The sequence below is a fragment of the Oncorhynchus masou genome, chromosome 1, assembly GCF_036934945.1.
Source record: "Oncorhynchus masou masou isolate Uvic2021 chromosome 1, UVic_Omas_1.1, whole genome shotgun sequence".
Classification (NCBI taxonomy): Eukaryota; Metazoa; Chordata; class Actinopteri; order Salmoniformes; family Salmonidae; genus Oncorhynchus; species Oncorhynchus masou.
Genome location: NC_088212.1, coordinates 12,434,063 through 12,447,307, shown reverse-complemented (window position 1 = coordinate 12,447,307; position 13,245 = coordinate 12,434,063). Strand labels below are relative to the sequence as shown.

At 42.0% G+C, this 13,245-nt stretch overlaps 2 protein-coding genes across 2 annotated transcripts; both read left to right on the top strand.

Moving 5' to 3' along the window:
• The first annotated feature begins 4,291 nt into the window (after nucleotides 1-4,291).
• LOC135516390 (transmembrane emp24 domain-containing protein 7-like) lies at nucleotides 4,292-6,621 on the top strand. Its single transcript, XM_064940705.1, has 4 exons — nucleotides 4,292-4,379; nucleotides 4,725-4,942; nucleotides 5,078-5,323; nucleotides 5,589-6,621. Exons 2-4 carry the CDS (start codon nucleotides 4,775-4,777, stop codon nucleotides 5,823-5,825), a joined length of 651 nt encoding a protein of 216 aa, XP_064796777.1. The 5' UTR covers nucleotides 4,292-4,379; nucleotides 4,725-4,774; the 3' UTR covers nucleotides 5,826-6,621.
• A 1,185-nt stretch (nucleotides 6,622-7,806) lies between these two features.
• On the top strand, nucleotides 7,807-12,435 carry LOC135516330 (protein fem-1 homolog C-like). Its single transcript, XM_064940579.1, has 2 exons — nucleotides 7,807-9,139; nucleotides 11,042-12,435. Exons 1-2 carry the CDS (start codon nucleotides 8,596-8,598, stop codon nucleotides 12,343-12,345), a joined length of 1,848 nt encoding a protein of 615 aa, XP_064796651.1. The 5' UTR covers nucleotides 7,807-8,595; the 3' UTR covers nucleotides 12,346-12,435.
• The last annotated feature ends 810 nt before the right edge of the window (nucleotides 12,436-13,245 follow it).

Below are 13,245 nucleotides of genomic sequence, written 5' to 3'. Positions count from 1 at the left end.
GGACTTTAAAACAGTTACAGAGTTTATTGGCTCAGATAGGAGAATAATAAGGATTGATGAACTATAGTGTAGTTACTCCACAATACTAACCTAATTGACAGAGTGAAAAGAAGGAATCTCTTACATAACATAAATATGCATCCTGTTTGCAACAAGGCAGTAAAATAATGCTTCAAGTGATGTGGCGAGTAAAATAATGCTTCAAGTGATGTGGCGAAAGCAATTTACCCTTTAGTACTGAAAACAAAGTGTTATGTTTGGGGCGAATAAAGCTTAAAATAATCATAATCATCATCACTGCAAATGCAAATGTCTTGACTGCTGATCATCTTTACAGGAAAACATTATCGTAAAATGCCCTCTTTTTCAATGACACTGACAAAATGCAGTATTGAGTTACCAGAAAATACAAACATGTTTGTGATGTTGGCCCTATTATGCACCGCGAAATATGTACTAGTGTTGTGAAAAGAAGCACAAGGTGACAATGGAGGCTGACACATTTATCTGGCCACAAGGGAAACACGAAGAGAAAGCACTATTTTTTTCACCATTTTTTTCACAGTCTTAAGTAAGTGCTTACAGTATCCAACTTTATTATCCAACTCAACTATGAGATGTTGATTTGCACCCCCTGGTGGATGGAGATTCTAAATACAGAGGCCGAGGAATTTACAGAATACTGGCACCATCTAGAGGGGATTACAAAACAACACAAATTCTTCAACAAAACATACATCTTTTCCCAAGCTGAAATCAGAAAGTATTGTGTGGTCAAAGTATGTATTTAGTAGCCTATGTAGTGGTGTTGCCATCTGACAGAGGGTGACCAATGACGAAGTCCAGTGATATATAAGACCAGGGGCAGTGAGGGACAGGAAGTGGTTGAAGGAGCACAAACAATGCAGGTGGTGATGAACGCGGAGACGTCCGGAACCATGGTGGGCCACCAAAAACTCTGTTGCACAAAGGCCAGGGTCCGACGGGAGCCAGGGTGGCAGGCATGTCTGGAGGAATGAGCCCATTCCAGGACTGGGGAACGGGCAGCTGGCACTCCCTGGCTGCAGGCACTCTCTGCGGCCAACGTACGTAAATCAACCACATAATCTTCCACACTACAAGAGTCTTGAAGAAGCAGGAGTAGCTTCCAGGCTGCCTCTCTCCCAGACAACAGAGAATCGGAAACCTTTTTCACCCCCACCACAAACTCTTCCAGACTGAAGCACACGTTTGAAAAATAAACAAATTCTTGATGGGATCACTGACAGCGCCGTTGCAGGATGCTACAGGATTGGCATTGAAAACATGACAAAGTGCAAACTATCATGGTCCAAACACACCAAGACAGTCGTGAAGAGGGCACGACAACCCCCCTCCCCCCATTTTTACGCTGCTGTTACTCCCTGTTTATTACCTATGCCTAGTCACTTCATATATTTTATATTACATTTTTTCTACTTCAGTTTATTTAGCAAAAACTTTCTTAACAACTATGTTTCTTAAACTGCATTGTTGGTTAAGGGCTTGTAAATAAGCATTTGACTGCAAGGTCACCTGTTGTATTTGGCGCAACCTTTATTTAACTAGGCAATTCAGTTAAGAACCAATTCTTATTTACAAAGACAGCCTACCAAAAGGCAAAAGGCCTCCTGTGGGGACGGGGGCTGGGATTAAAAATTCTAATAAAATTTTAAAAATATACTACAAAACACATCACGACAAGAGAGATAACACAACACTACATCAAGAGAGACCTAAGACAACAACATAGCATGGCAGCAACACATGACAATACAGCATAGTAGCTACATAACATGACAACAACATAGTAGCAACACAATATGGTAGCAGCACAACATGGTAGCAGCACAAAACAGGGTACCAACATTATTGGGAACAGACAACAGCACAAAGGGCAAGAAGGTAGAGACAACAATACATCAAGCAAAGCAGCCACATCTGTCAGTAAGAGTGTCCATGATTGAGATAAAACTGTCCAGTTTGAGTGTTTGTTGCAGCTCGTTCCATTCGCTAGCTGCAGTGAACTGAAAAGACGAGTGCTTTGTGTGCTTTGGGGACCTTTAACAGAATGTGACTGTCAGAACCGGTGTTGTATGTGGAGAATGAGGGCTGCAGTAAATATCTCGGATAGGGGGGAGTGAGGCCTAAGAGTAAAAAAATAAAAAGCATCAACCAGTGGGTCTTTGTGACTGGTATACAGAGATGACCAGTTTACAGAGCATTTATGGCAGATCTGATGGCCGAATGGTAAAGAACGTCTAGTCGCTCGAGAGCACCCTTACCTGACAATCTATAAATTATGTCTCCGTAATCTACCACAGGTAGGATAGAAATCTGAATCAGGGTTAGTTTGGCAGATTTGATTTAAAGTGGCTGTAGATCATTTAAAAAACATATTTGAATAGAATGACAGTAAAGCAGTTCTGCTCTGTGTTCGTTGAGAAGCTAGCTGAAATGTTTATTTTTCACTTTGATGTCTAACTTTCAATAGGCTACTGCTACCATTCAATTCCAGTCATTTTTGCTTGCATTGCTGGTATCATTGTTTACAATTCTTACTCATTCAAGTAAAGAATTATGGGATATTAGAATCCTCCTTTCTTAACCTTTGTTATCTTCAACCTAGCGTTGCTCCTATGGGTACACTCAAAAAAAATGTATTTTATTTATTTCACCTTTATTTAACCAGGTAGGCAAGTTGAGAACAAGTTCTCATTTACAATTGCAACCTGGCCAAGATAAAGCAAAGCAGTGCGACAAAAGACAACAACACAGAGTTACACGTGGGATAAACAAAAGTAGTCAATAACACAATAGAAAAATATATATACAGTGTTTGCAAATGGAGTAAGGAGGGAAGGCAATAAATAGGCCATGGTAGCAAGGTAATTACAATTTAGCAAATTAACACTGGAGTGATAGATGTGCAGATGATGTGCAAGTATAAATACTGGTGTATAAAAGAGGAACAAATATTTTGTAAATGACATTGCCGAGGTCAAGGATCGGTAGGATGGTCAGTTTTACGAGGGTATGTTTGGCAGCATGAGTGAAGGAAGCTTTGTTGCAAAATAGGAAGCCGATTCTAGATGTAATTTTGGATTGGAGGTGCTTAATATGAGTCTGGAAGGAGAGTTTACAGTCTAACCAGACACCTAGGTATTTGTAGTTGTCCACATATTCTAAGTCAGAACCGTCAAGAGTAGTGATGCTAGTTGGGCGGGCGTGTGTGGGGAACGATCGGTTGAAGAGCATGCATTTAGTTTTACTAGCGTTTAAGAGCAATTGGAGGCCATGGAAGGAGAGTTGTATGGCACTGAAGCTCGTTTGGAGTTTTGTTAACACAGTGTCCAAAGAAGGGCCAGATGTATACAGAATGGTGTCGTCTGCGTAGAGGTAGATCAAAGAATCACCCGCAGCAAGAGCGACATCATTGATATATACAGAGAAAAGAGACGGCCCAAGAATTGAACCCTCTGGTACCCCCATAGAGACTGCCAGAGGACCGGACAACAGGCCCTCTGATTTGACACACTGAACTATATCTGAGAAGGAGTTGGTGAACCAGCCGAGGCAGTCATTTGAGAAACCAAGGCTGTTGAGTCTGCCAATAAGAATGCAGTGTTTGACAGAGTCGAAAGCCTTGGCCAGGTCGATGAAGACGGCTGCACTGTACTGTCTTTTATCGATGGCGGTTATGATATCGTTTAGTACCTTGAGCGTGGCTGAGGTGCACCCGTGACCAGCTTGGAAACCGGATTGCACAGAGGAGAAGGTACAGTAGGATTCGAAATGGTTACAGATACCAAGGGCAGGTATTTATTTCAAGTGCAGAAGAAAGTTGGGGAGGGGAGAACGGCAGGAAGGGACAGAAGAGAGAAGGCTATATTTACAAGATTAAGGGTGGGACACAGCCATTTGAATAAGACCTTACATGTAATAGGAAAGCATCCAACAGGAAAATGTAAGTATTGCCAGGAAACCGAGACAGTGGAGCATGTATTGATACAGTGGGGACATTATTGGAGGGAAAGAGAGAGGATGAGATCTAGTATGAGGGAGAAGGGTTTACGGGAAATTAGTTTAAGGAGTATATTGAGTAGAACGTCATTAGATATAGTCTCAAATATGTTATATTTTTAAGAGCAACGCGGCTGGCAGGCAGGATTTCGTTTCTCCCTGTCTCTGTCCCACACTTCAGTACAGTAGGTGGCGGTAATGCACCATAAAGTTGGATGCCAACCACCCATAAACCCCACCAAAGAAGAAGAAGATCGGTTGAGGAACGAGCGTCGCGGAGGAGTGACGTTAATGCTACGTCTCTTAGTAGCTACTTGTTTCCGGGTGAGGGATTTGAGGTGAGTGGTATTGGACGAAACACAGTATTTAACTAAAATATTATGCTATTAAATGACTCCTTAAAATATTAGAACAATACGCATTAACAAATGTTGTAATTGTTAAATGTAACCTACTTAATTTTGCGAACTACATTTCTAATAGAGGTGGATACCTAGTTAATCGGCCTTGTCAGCTAGCTACATTAGCATAGCAAGTTAGCTAGCTAACGTTAGTTGTGAATTCCGGGTTTTGCCATTCTATTTCTGTTATTTAATTTGTTATTTGTAGTTTGTCAATGTGTACGTTTTTATTAGATTACGTAGTTATCTGTTTGATTATTTGGAAATGTTCTGTGTTTTCAGGTCCACAACGATATAAAATTAACAGTATCGACAATCTTCCATCCGCCAAGATGTGCAGTTATCACGGTACAATCAGACTGATTGTGCAGGTGCTTTGGGCCCACCTGCTCTGTGGATGGGCGTTTGGCTCTGAGCTTACATTTGAGCTTCCGGATAACGCAAAACAGTGTTTCTATGAAGATATTACCGTTGGTACCAAGTGTACACTTGAGTTCCAGGTAAGTAGTATTGAGGCCCTCACATTATGACATGGAGTTATGGGAATTAATATTGATAATAATTCCACCACTATGGGACCAAGTTTTATATTGAAATGGATAGGCTGTATTTTAAACAACACATTTTCTTGCCAGGTTGTCACTGGTGGGCATTACGATGTTGACTGTCGCCTGGAGGATGCAGATGGTACTGTTCTTTACAAAGAAATGAAGAAGCAGTACGACAGCTTTACATTCACGGCTGCCAAGAATGGAACATACAAGTTCTGCTTCAGCAATGAGTTTTCCACCTTCACGCACAAGACAGTCTACTTCGATTTCCAAGTTGGAGAGGATCCTCCACTTTTCCCCAATGAGAACAGGGTCACTGCTTTGACCCAGGTAGGTCTGTTAAAAGTACTATTGTTGAGAGATGCTCTTCTATGTGATATTGATTATGGCAGTTCAATAACAAACAAAAAAACAATTGGTTAAATCTCTACAACAGTATGAAATGTCATTGGATTTCAGTGGGCCCCATTAGGTGAAGATGTCATGTGGGAATAGTGTGCATTGACAAACAGTGGTTGGTTATTTGCAGTGCTTGTATGTCAAAACATGCAAGGATCTTGTAAGGATCTTTAAACTCTAAATAACTCTGTTTCAGATGGAGTCTGCCTGCGTGTCCATTCATGAGGCCCTGAAATCGGTCATTGACTATCAGACACATTTCCGTCTGCGGGAGGGTCAGGGACGCAGCCGTGCCGAGGACCTCAACACAAGAGTGGCTTTCTGGTCCATTGGAGAGGCCTTCATTTTGCTGGTGGTCAGCATCAGCCAGGTAGTTTTGCTGAGGAGCTTCTTCTCTGACAGGAAGACCACCACGACGCGAGTTGGATCCTAACGTCCCACAGCATCTCATCCGAGTCACCTCCTCCACTACAACAACAACGGATCATGGCAGATTTTTGCTTTTTAGATGCCATTCACGGAATTTGAATTTTTAATATACGTTCAGGTTTGAAGTTACTTTTAACAAACCCAGTGGATTTTCTAAATGAAATCTAGCAAATATTGGAATTGTAACAACGTATTTATTATGTGGGTGCATATTGTCATTGTTTTTTACAACACTGTTTTCCTGAATGTATGAACATACTGGTGGCCTGTCTTGCAGTTCTAATTTGAGACCTACTTGATACAATTCTGCTTTAAACTATAATTTAATGTATTTGCACACAGTTCTCACTTCCTCCTTAGTAATGGTTAAATTCAAACTTGTTTTGATATTAATGAAAATAACTGATCAACTGAGTAGACAATTGGTAAGCATGTTCTTTGTTTTTAATTTGAGATTCCACTCGTCAACATAGCTTGTGGCCAGCAGAGGTTGTGTTTTGGGTGGATGAGCTTTGACTTGGTGCATTTTCAGGAGTTCAACCAATCTCTTTATTGTAACTGGTGTTTTGTTCTTGGTGTAAATGGTAAAACAGATAAATATGAAGCTGGTTTAAGCACATGATTTAATTTCGTTTATGTTAGGCATTTCTTTAATGGTGTGGTCTTTTTCAGTGTGGTCTTTTTTTTAAATTTTGGTTTGTATACTGTTCATGATTATTTCTGAACAGCCATCACTGCTGCCACTCCAAGGAATTGTTTCCTTATTTGAACAGCTGAATAAACATTTTCTGGTAAACTCATTTTTCTGACCTTCTATAATCAATTGAACATTGGTTTGAACTTTTGAAGTACAGCGTCTATATCCAGGACTAGGATGTATATTGCGCTGTCGAATAGTTCACTAACATTTGTCCAGAGAGCTCTCATCAGAGTATCAAGAATAGCTGATACATTAAAATCCACTCATTGCTCAGGTCTCTGATGATCAAGTATTGGTTTTTTCCTCTACAAAGGAGGCAGTTTGTCATGTATACCTGTGAACATCACAAATCGTGTGATTGTAAGCAACACAAAAAGTTGAGGGGTAATGGTTGAACAATTTGTTAATCTTAAAAAGATTTATCTAACTAGGCAAGCCAGTTAAGAATTTCTTATTTACAAAGACGGCCTACCCCGGCCAAACACGACACTGGGCCAATTGTGCGCCACCCTATGGGACTCCCAATCACAGCCGGTTGTGATGCAGCCTGGAATTTAACCAAGGTCTGCAGTGACTCCTCTCGCACTGAGGTGCAGTACCTTAGACCGCTGCACCCCCCTGGAGCCCTGCCTAGTGTTCTTTTGAAGAACGGCAGAAAGCATTCAACTATACATGAAATTGATCTTGATTATATTCACTTGGTGCTTGCTGATCTAATATGATCATAGAAAAAAACACGATCCTCTGTACTTGGTTCACGAAAACTCCAGGAGGTGGCAGTAGCATAGAATGAAAAAAAGACATGCAATTCAATCTCGCCATTTGGAAGGACATATGTCATTTCGTTTAATACAGTTTTATTCACAGATTACAACTTCATTCATACAAACTACAAAATTGAATTGAAATCTTGCTCAACCACCTAATAATAAAATGTATGAGGAAGTCTGACCCTTTTACTGGGTCGTCACAAGTTACCACAGTCACAAATTCATTATTATGGCTAAATCCCGCCTATTTCTACCACTAATTTTAAAATTACATTTTAAACATAACGTTAACCCTAACCTTAACCAAACTGCTAACTTTATCACTAACCCTAACTTTAAATTAAGATAAAAAAACATGACTTTTTTCGATATATACAATTTTACTTTGTGGCTGTGGGAACTTCTGACAATCCGTTAACTGCTGTTGCGCAAATACCCACTCTGTGATTGGATGTTTTCCTTGTCAATAAATTGGGTGTTACAAAGAAACGGCATTGTTTTCGATTTGACTTGAAGTGTATTCTGGGTATTGAGTCGTGATAAATTATGTGGTGGGTGGACAAATCTGCCCCTTCAAGATCACCGTAGAAACATGACCATAGTAAATTTTCTTGTGTTATTTCAAATGAAAAACATTTAACGTTCGGGCAAGATTTATGACTCTACCATCTGGTCAACATCGAAGAAAAAGAAAAGGCATTTCAACCGACTTCGGCTGCTGGACAACGTTGACTAGCTTAGCTTCACATACGGGAAATAAGTGGGGGTGGATGTTGGCGTTCTCTGGGCCTCGCCGTAATTATTAGTATTTTAACTGGATAGCTACAACCTCTACCTATGTGTACTTACACATGGTTATGTCTGAAAATGACATACATAATTAAGTCTATTCATAAAAAACCGCTTGATGGAATAGAAAAGGACGTCGGACGGCGTAACGTTGGACACTCGGAAGAGTAACTAGCTAGCTTGCAGCTGGTATCAATATTGTTAGTAAGCAGTACAATACAACAGTTAGCCAGCCAATTGAGGAAGTGATCTGTCCGTCGCTAACAAGCCCGTGTTAACTTTCAATTGAAGAGGGGAAAACCGAACAAGCCAATGTTAAGAAATACGTTTATCAACGAGCTGCCTGATTTCTACCCATTTCGCTCATTTAGCTAGCTAACAAACCATATTACAACATATTCAAAACTAGCTAGCGCCACAAACAAAGGCTTCTGCTCAGCACCTGCCACGGACTTATTTCGTCGACGTTCCTGTCTTTTTAATCAACTGTGTATCCGGTGAAGGAAGCTGAACCAATGGATTTACAAACGGCTGTTTTCAATGCAGCCAGAGATGGCAAGCTACGGTTGCTTCAGAAACTTTTGGAGAACAAAATTGGCCACGAGGTTATCAAATTAATGGCAGAGAAAACCAACGGGGCGACCCCTTTGCTTATGGCTGCCAGATACGGACACCTGGATTTGGTGGAGTATCTAATGGAGTGTTGCTCCGCACCCGTTGAGATTGGGGGGTCAGTGAATTTTGATGGCGAGACTATTGAGGGTGCCCCCCCTTTATGGGCTGCCTCAGCAGCAGGACACCTGAAAGTCGTGCAGTCTTTACTTGGCCACGGTGCTTCTGTGAACAATACAACACTCACAAATTCCACCCCCCTGAGAGCAGCCTGCTTCGATGGACATCTGGACATTGTGAAATACCTGGTGGAGCACAAGGCAGACCTGGAGGTGGCAAACAGACACGGTCATACATGCCTCATGATTTCGTGTTACAAAGGACACAAGGAAATTGCCCAGTACCTCTTGGAGAAAGGTGCTGACGTTAACAGGAAAAGTGTTAAAGGTGAGTACATTGAAGATGTGTTAATTCTCCTGTGTTGTATATCCTGGGCCTACCTAAACAATGATATTAGGCCTAGTAGCTGGCAGGTGTATTACTCTGTGATATTCTTCATAAAATCAAGAAGTTGAAACATTTACACTAATTTGTACATCAGATTGGTCTACAATTTCATGGTGTTTTTCAGAATGTCTCAAGGTAAATCCTTTAAATCATCACATTTGTCATGAATCTTGCCCTGGATGCAGAACTGGGCGATTTCCGCTAGATTGGATTGCTGCAGAGTCAAAATTGGCTATATCGAGAGGAAAAAGTAAGGATGGGCATTAGTGTTAACGGTGTGGTTAGACTTAGTTTTAAAATCTGATTTTAATACTTAGTGCAACTTTTTTTTTGCCACTTGTGAATTCGACAAGTAGGACAGATGTTTTTCTACTCACTTGTCCCCCTGTATTGACAATGGAAGGCTACTGGTCTCTGATCCCATTATTATCTCCTGCTGTTGTTGACTTGAACAAGGCACTTAAAGTAAAATACTGCACTGATAGGCTACTGTATAACACGTGTGTTGGTCAACCCTCCACCTGGAGAGCTACTGTGAGTGCAGGCTTTTGATCCAACCCTGCTCAAACACACCAGAGTCAGTTTATCAAGGTCCTGTTGAGCAGCTTTATTATTATTTTTATTAACAATGTGTTTTGAGCAAGGTAGGAATAAAAGCCTGTATACCCAGGAGCTCTCCAGGAGGGGAGGGTTGGCCACCCTGCAACATTACAATTACAACCAGATGCTTTTTGCAATTCCCTCATTCAATGAACCAGGGATCAAATGGCTAAGCTGGGCGAGTTAGCCAACTAAGATGTTTATCTATTTGTAAAGTTAAATTATTCAGTGTTCAGGGGAGTTCTTGACGGCATAGGAGTTACTTGTCCATTATGCTATTCTAAGAATGTTTTTTTTTATTACTTTGTCAGAATTGCATGGCCAGTATTGAATAGATGAGAATCCTAGCAAATTTTGAGCACTTGAGAGATGGTTTTACAACTGAAGCATGCAATATTGGTTTCATCGACTGTGCATCCGTATCAACTGCGTGTCGGCCATTTGCGGTTATACATTAGTGCCGATGTAAAGTTATTTTAGGACATCGGACATGACGATGCCATTAATGCAGGCTAGTATTTCACTAGCGAGAACCAGCCAAAATACAATCGGTTTTTAATTGTCTATGTAGTTAGTCTGTGTAATTTATTTGACCGGTTGCCCTAATGTCTCTCTGATCCAATTTTCATCTGAATAGCCTGCCCAATTGTTTGATATTATGATTTTTTTAATTTTTTTTTATTCATTTTACTTGTCCATTCAGACAACTGAGATCTATATTCTGCTTGTCCAACAATTGTATTTACTTGCGAAGAGAAAGTGGACAAATGACCGCCATGGAGTTTTGCCTCCAGGGCAAGATTCAGGACAAATGCTAACCTGCTAAATCCTCACATTTGGACGTCTAATCAGGTCACCTAACAAGCTGGTTTAATTTGTATTTAAACCAATTAGGGGAAGGGAATCCACCCAAGCTTTTGCTAAATGTAAGCCTTGCAATCGCCCACTCACAAGATCTGTTCGGGTCCATGAGATTTGCACCCCCTTGGCGTAACGCTTGGATTGGCACATTGAGTTCATCACTCAGGTTTCTCCTAGTGAGATAAGGCTACAGGCAAGCATGTGACAAACCCATTTAGTTGAAATGTAGAGAATTTAACATTTTGATCAACCTTTTGTCTTTTCACTTCATCTTCTTCTTTTCAAATAACTTGCATATATATTGCTCTTTATTACTAGAATGTCTGCCAAAAATGACTTCCATTTTGCGGAACACATGAATTTGTTTTTCTTTCTTCACAGGTAACACGGCATTACATGACTGTGCTGAATCTGGCAGCTTGGAGATAATGAAGATGCTGCTAAAATATGGTGCCACCATGGAGAGGGATGGTTATGGAATGACCCCACTACTGTCCGCTAGTGTGACGGGCCACACGAACATTGTTAACTATTTGACTCAACACCAGCAAACACGCCAGTTGGAGAGAATAAACGCCTTGGAACTACTTGGTGCCACTTTTGTGGATAAAAAGCGTGATCTTCTTGGGGCATTAAAGTACTGGAAGAGGGCCATGGACCTGAGATACAGGGACGGCAACAATGTTCTCCACAAAGCACACCCAAAGCAGTTGATCATGGCCTATGACCATGCCAGGGAGGTAAGTAACGAGGAGGAGCTAGACAGCTTGATCTCTGAACCAGATGAGATGAGGATGCAGGCCTTGCTCATTAGAGAGCGCATCCTAGGCCCCTCCCACCCCGACACCTCTTACTACATCCGCTACCGGGGCGCTGTATATGCCGACTCTGGGAACTTTGAGCGCTGTATCAATCTGTGGAAGTACGCCTTGGACATGCAGCAGAGCAACCTGGACCCCCTCAGCCCCATGACAGCCAGCAGCCTGCTGTCCTTCGCTGAGCTCTTCTCCTTCATGCTCCAGGACCGCGCCAAAGGCCTGCTGGGCACCTCAGTCTCCTTCGATGACCTCATGGGCATCCTCAGTAAGAGCGTGCTGGAGATTGAGCGGGCGGTGAAACAGAACCTGCCTGACCCGGCTCAGCTCAGCAAGGCCCTCTCCATCATCCTGCATCTCATCTGCCTGCTGGAGAAGGTCCCCTGCACCGTGGAGCAGGACCACTTGAAGAAGGAGACCATCTACAGGTTCCTCAAGCTGCAGCCCTGTGGGAAGAATGGCTACAGCCCGCTCCACCTGGCCGTGGACAGGAACACCACCTGCGTGGGCCGCTATCCTGTCTGTAAGTTCCCCTCTTTCTACGTCACCTCTATCCTACTGGAGTGTGGGGCGGACGTCAACTTCCGCGACGAGGACAACAACAGCCCCCTGCATGTGGCCGCTTCCAACAACCACCCAGACATCATGAACCTGCTTATTGCCTGCGGCACGCACTTTGACAGCACCAACTCCTTGAAGCAGATGGCCTGTGACCTGCTGGACGAGAAGGAGATGGCCAAGAACCTGATCCAACCCATCAATCACACCACCCTGCAGTGTCTGTCTGCGCGGGCCATCGTCAAACACAGCCTTTCCTACAGAGGCAACATCCCAGAGAAGCTGGAGGCCTTTGTGCTTCTCCACAGATAATGGCTATTAAAGACGTGTGAGTGGAGTGCGATCCTGCTCTTTTGATCATATTGAAGTCGGGGATGAATGTCACGTGAACAACTTCGCTTCCCCCCTACAAAGCCAGAGTTGAAGCTCTGTGGAAAATCAATGGGGATTTTTGTAATATGGGCATGCACAATATTTTGAACCGAGCTAGTGTTTTGCGTTCTAATTTCTACATATTCCATGCTATTTATTAAGATATCATTGAGAGATTTCTCTTTGTGTGTTTCTCTATTTGCAAAGATGCAGGAATATGTTGAGTCAGTTTTACTTCACCATGCTTCCAATTTGAACCTTTTTATTTAACTAATTGGTCTTTTGATCATTCAGATCAGCTCTGAAAAAGATCTGATGCGATTGATCAAAAGACCAATTAGTGGACAAGAAAGTCAGAATTGGGCTGCCAATGTTGCCAATATATCGACCCTCTACATTTCATTGTACGTTCTTTATGCTCTCATTCAATGGTAATGTTTTCAGGGTTTTGGGTCTGTGGAGTTGAGTAATGGACTAATGTCTCGATCAAAACCATAAAGATGCTTCATGAAGTGGTCATGTTTGCAAATACCATAAGTGCTTTATTCCTTCTATGCACAGGCTATGATATGCGACTGTTCTGTGCGTTGTCTTGCATTTTGAAGTGGTTTCTCCCCTGTTCCTTCATCTTTCCCTAATTTGTTACACTAAGCAGAGGGATGTGATGTGACAATTGCTGAATGCTGTTAGTGGTGGGGTTGGGTGATTTCATGTGCTAACTGTTAAAGGTTATTAAGTGCTGAAGTTGAGTAGGAGTGTATGCAACCCTCATGCTTGATATCATTGACCTTTGAACCTGATTCTTCTATGGTAATCTGAGCACTAAAGCAACATGGTTAG

What these genes read in the sequence shown, in the direction of transcription:
- LOC135516330 (XM_064940579.1), top strand. Translation starts at nt 8,596, where the DNA reads ATGGATTTACAAACGGCTGTTTTCAATGCAGCCAGAGATGGCAAGCTA. An exon ending in TAACAGGAAAAGTGTTAAAG is followed by an intron (nt 9,140 to 11,041) that starts GTGAGTACATTG and finishes CTTTCTTCACAG; the next exon opens with GTAACACGGCATTACATGAC.
- LOC135516390 (XM_064940705.1), top strand. Translation starts at nt 4,775, where the DNA reads ATGTGCAGTTATCACGGTACAATCAGACTGATTGTGCAGGTGCTTTGG. An exon ending in AGTGTACACTTGAGTTCCAG is followed by an intron (nt 4,943 to 5,077) that starts GTAAGTAGTATT and finishes TTTTCTTGCCAG; the next exon opens with GTTGTCACTGGTGGGCATTA. An exon ending in GGGTCACTGCTTTGACCCAG is followed by an intron (nt 5,324 to 5,588) that starts GTAGGTCTGTTA and finishes ACTCTGTTTCAG; the next exon opens with ATGGAGTCTGCCTGCGTGTC.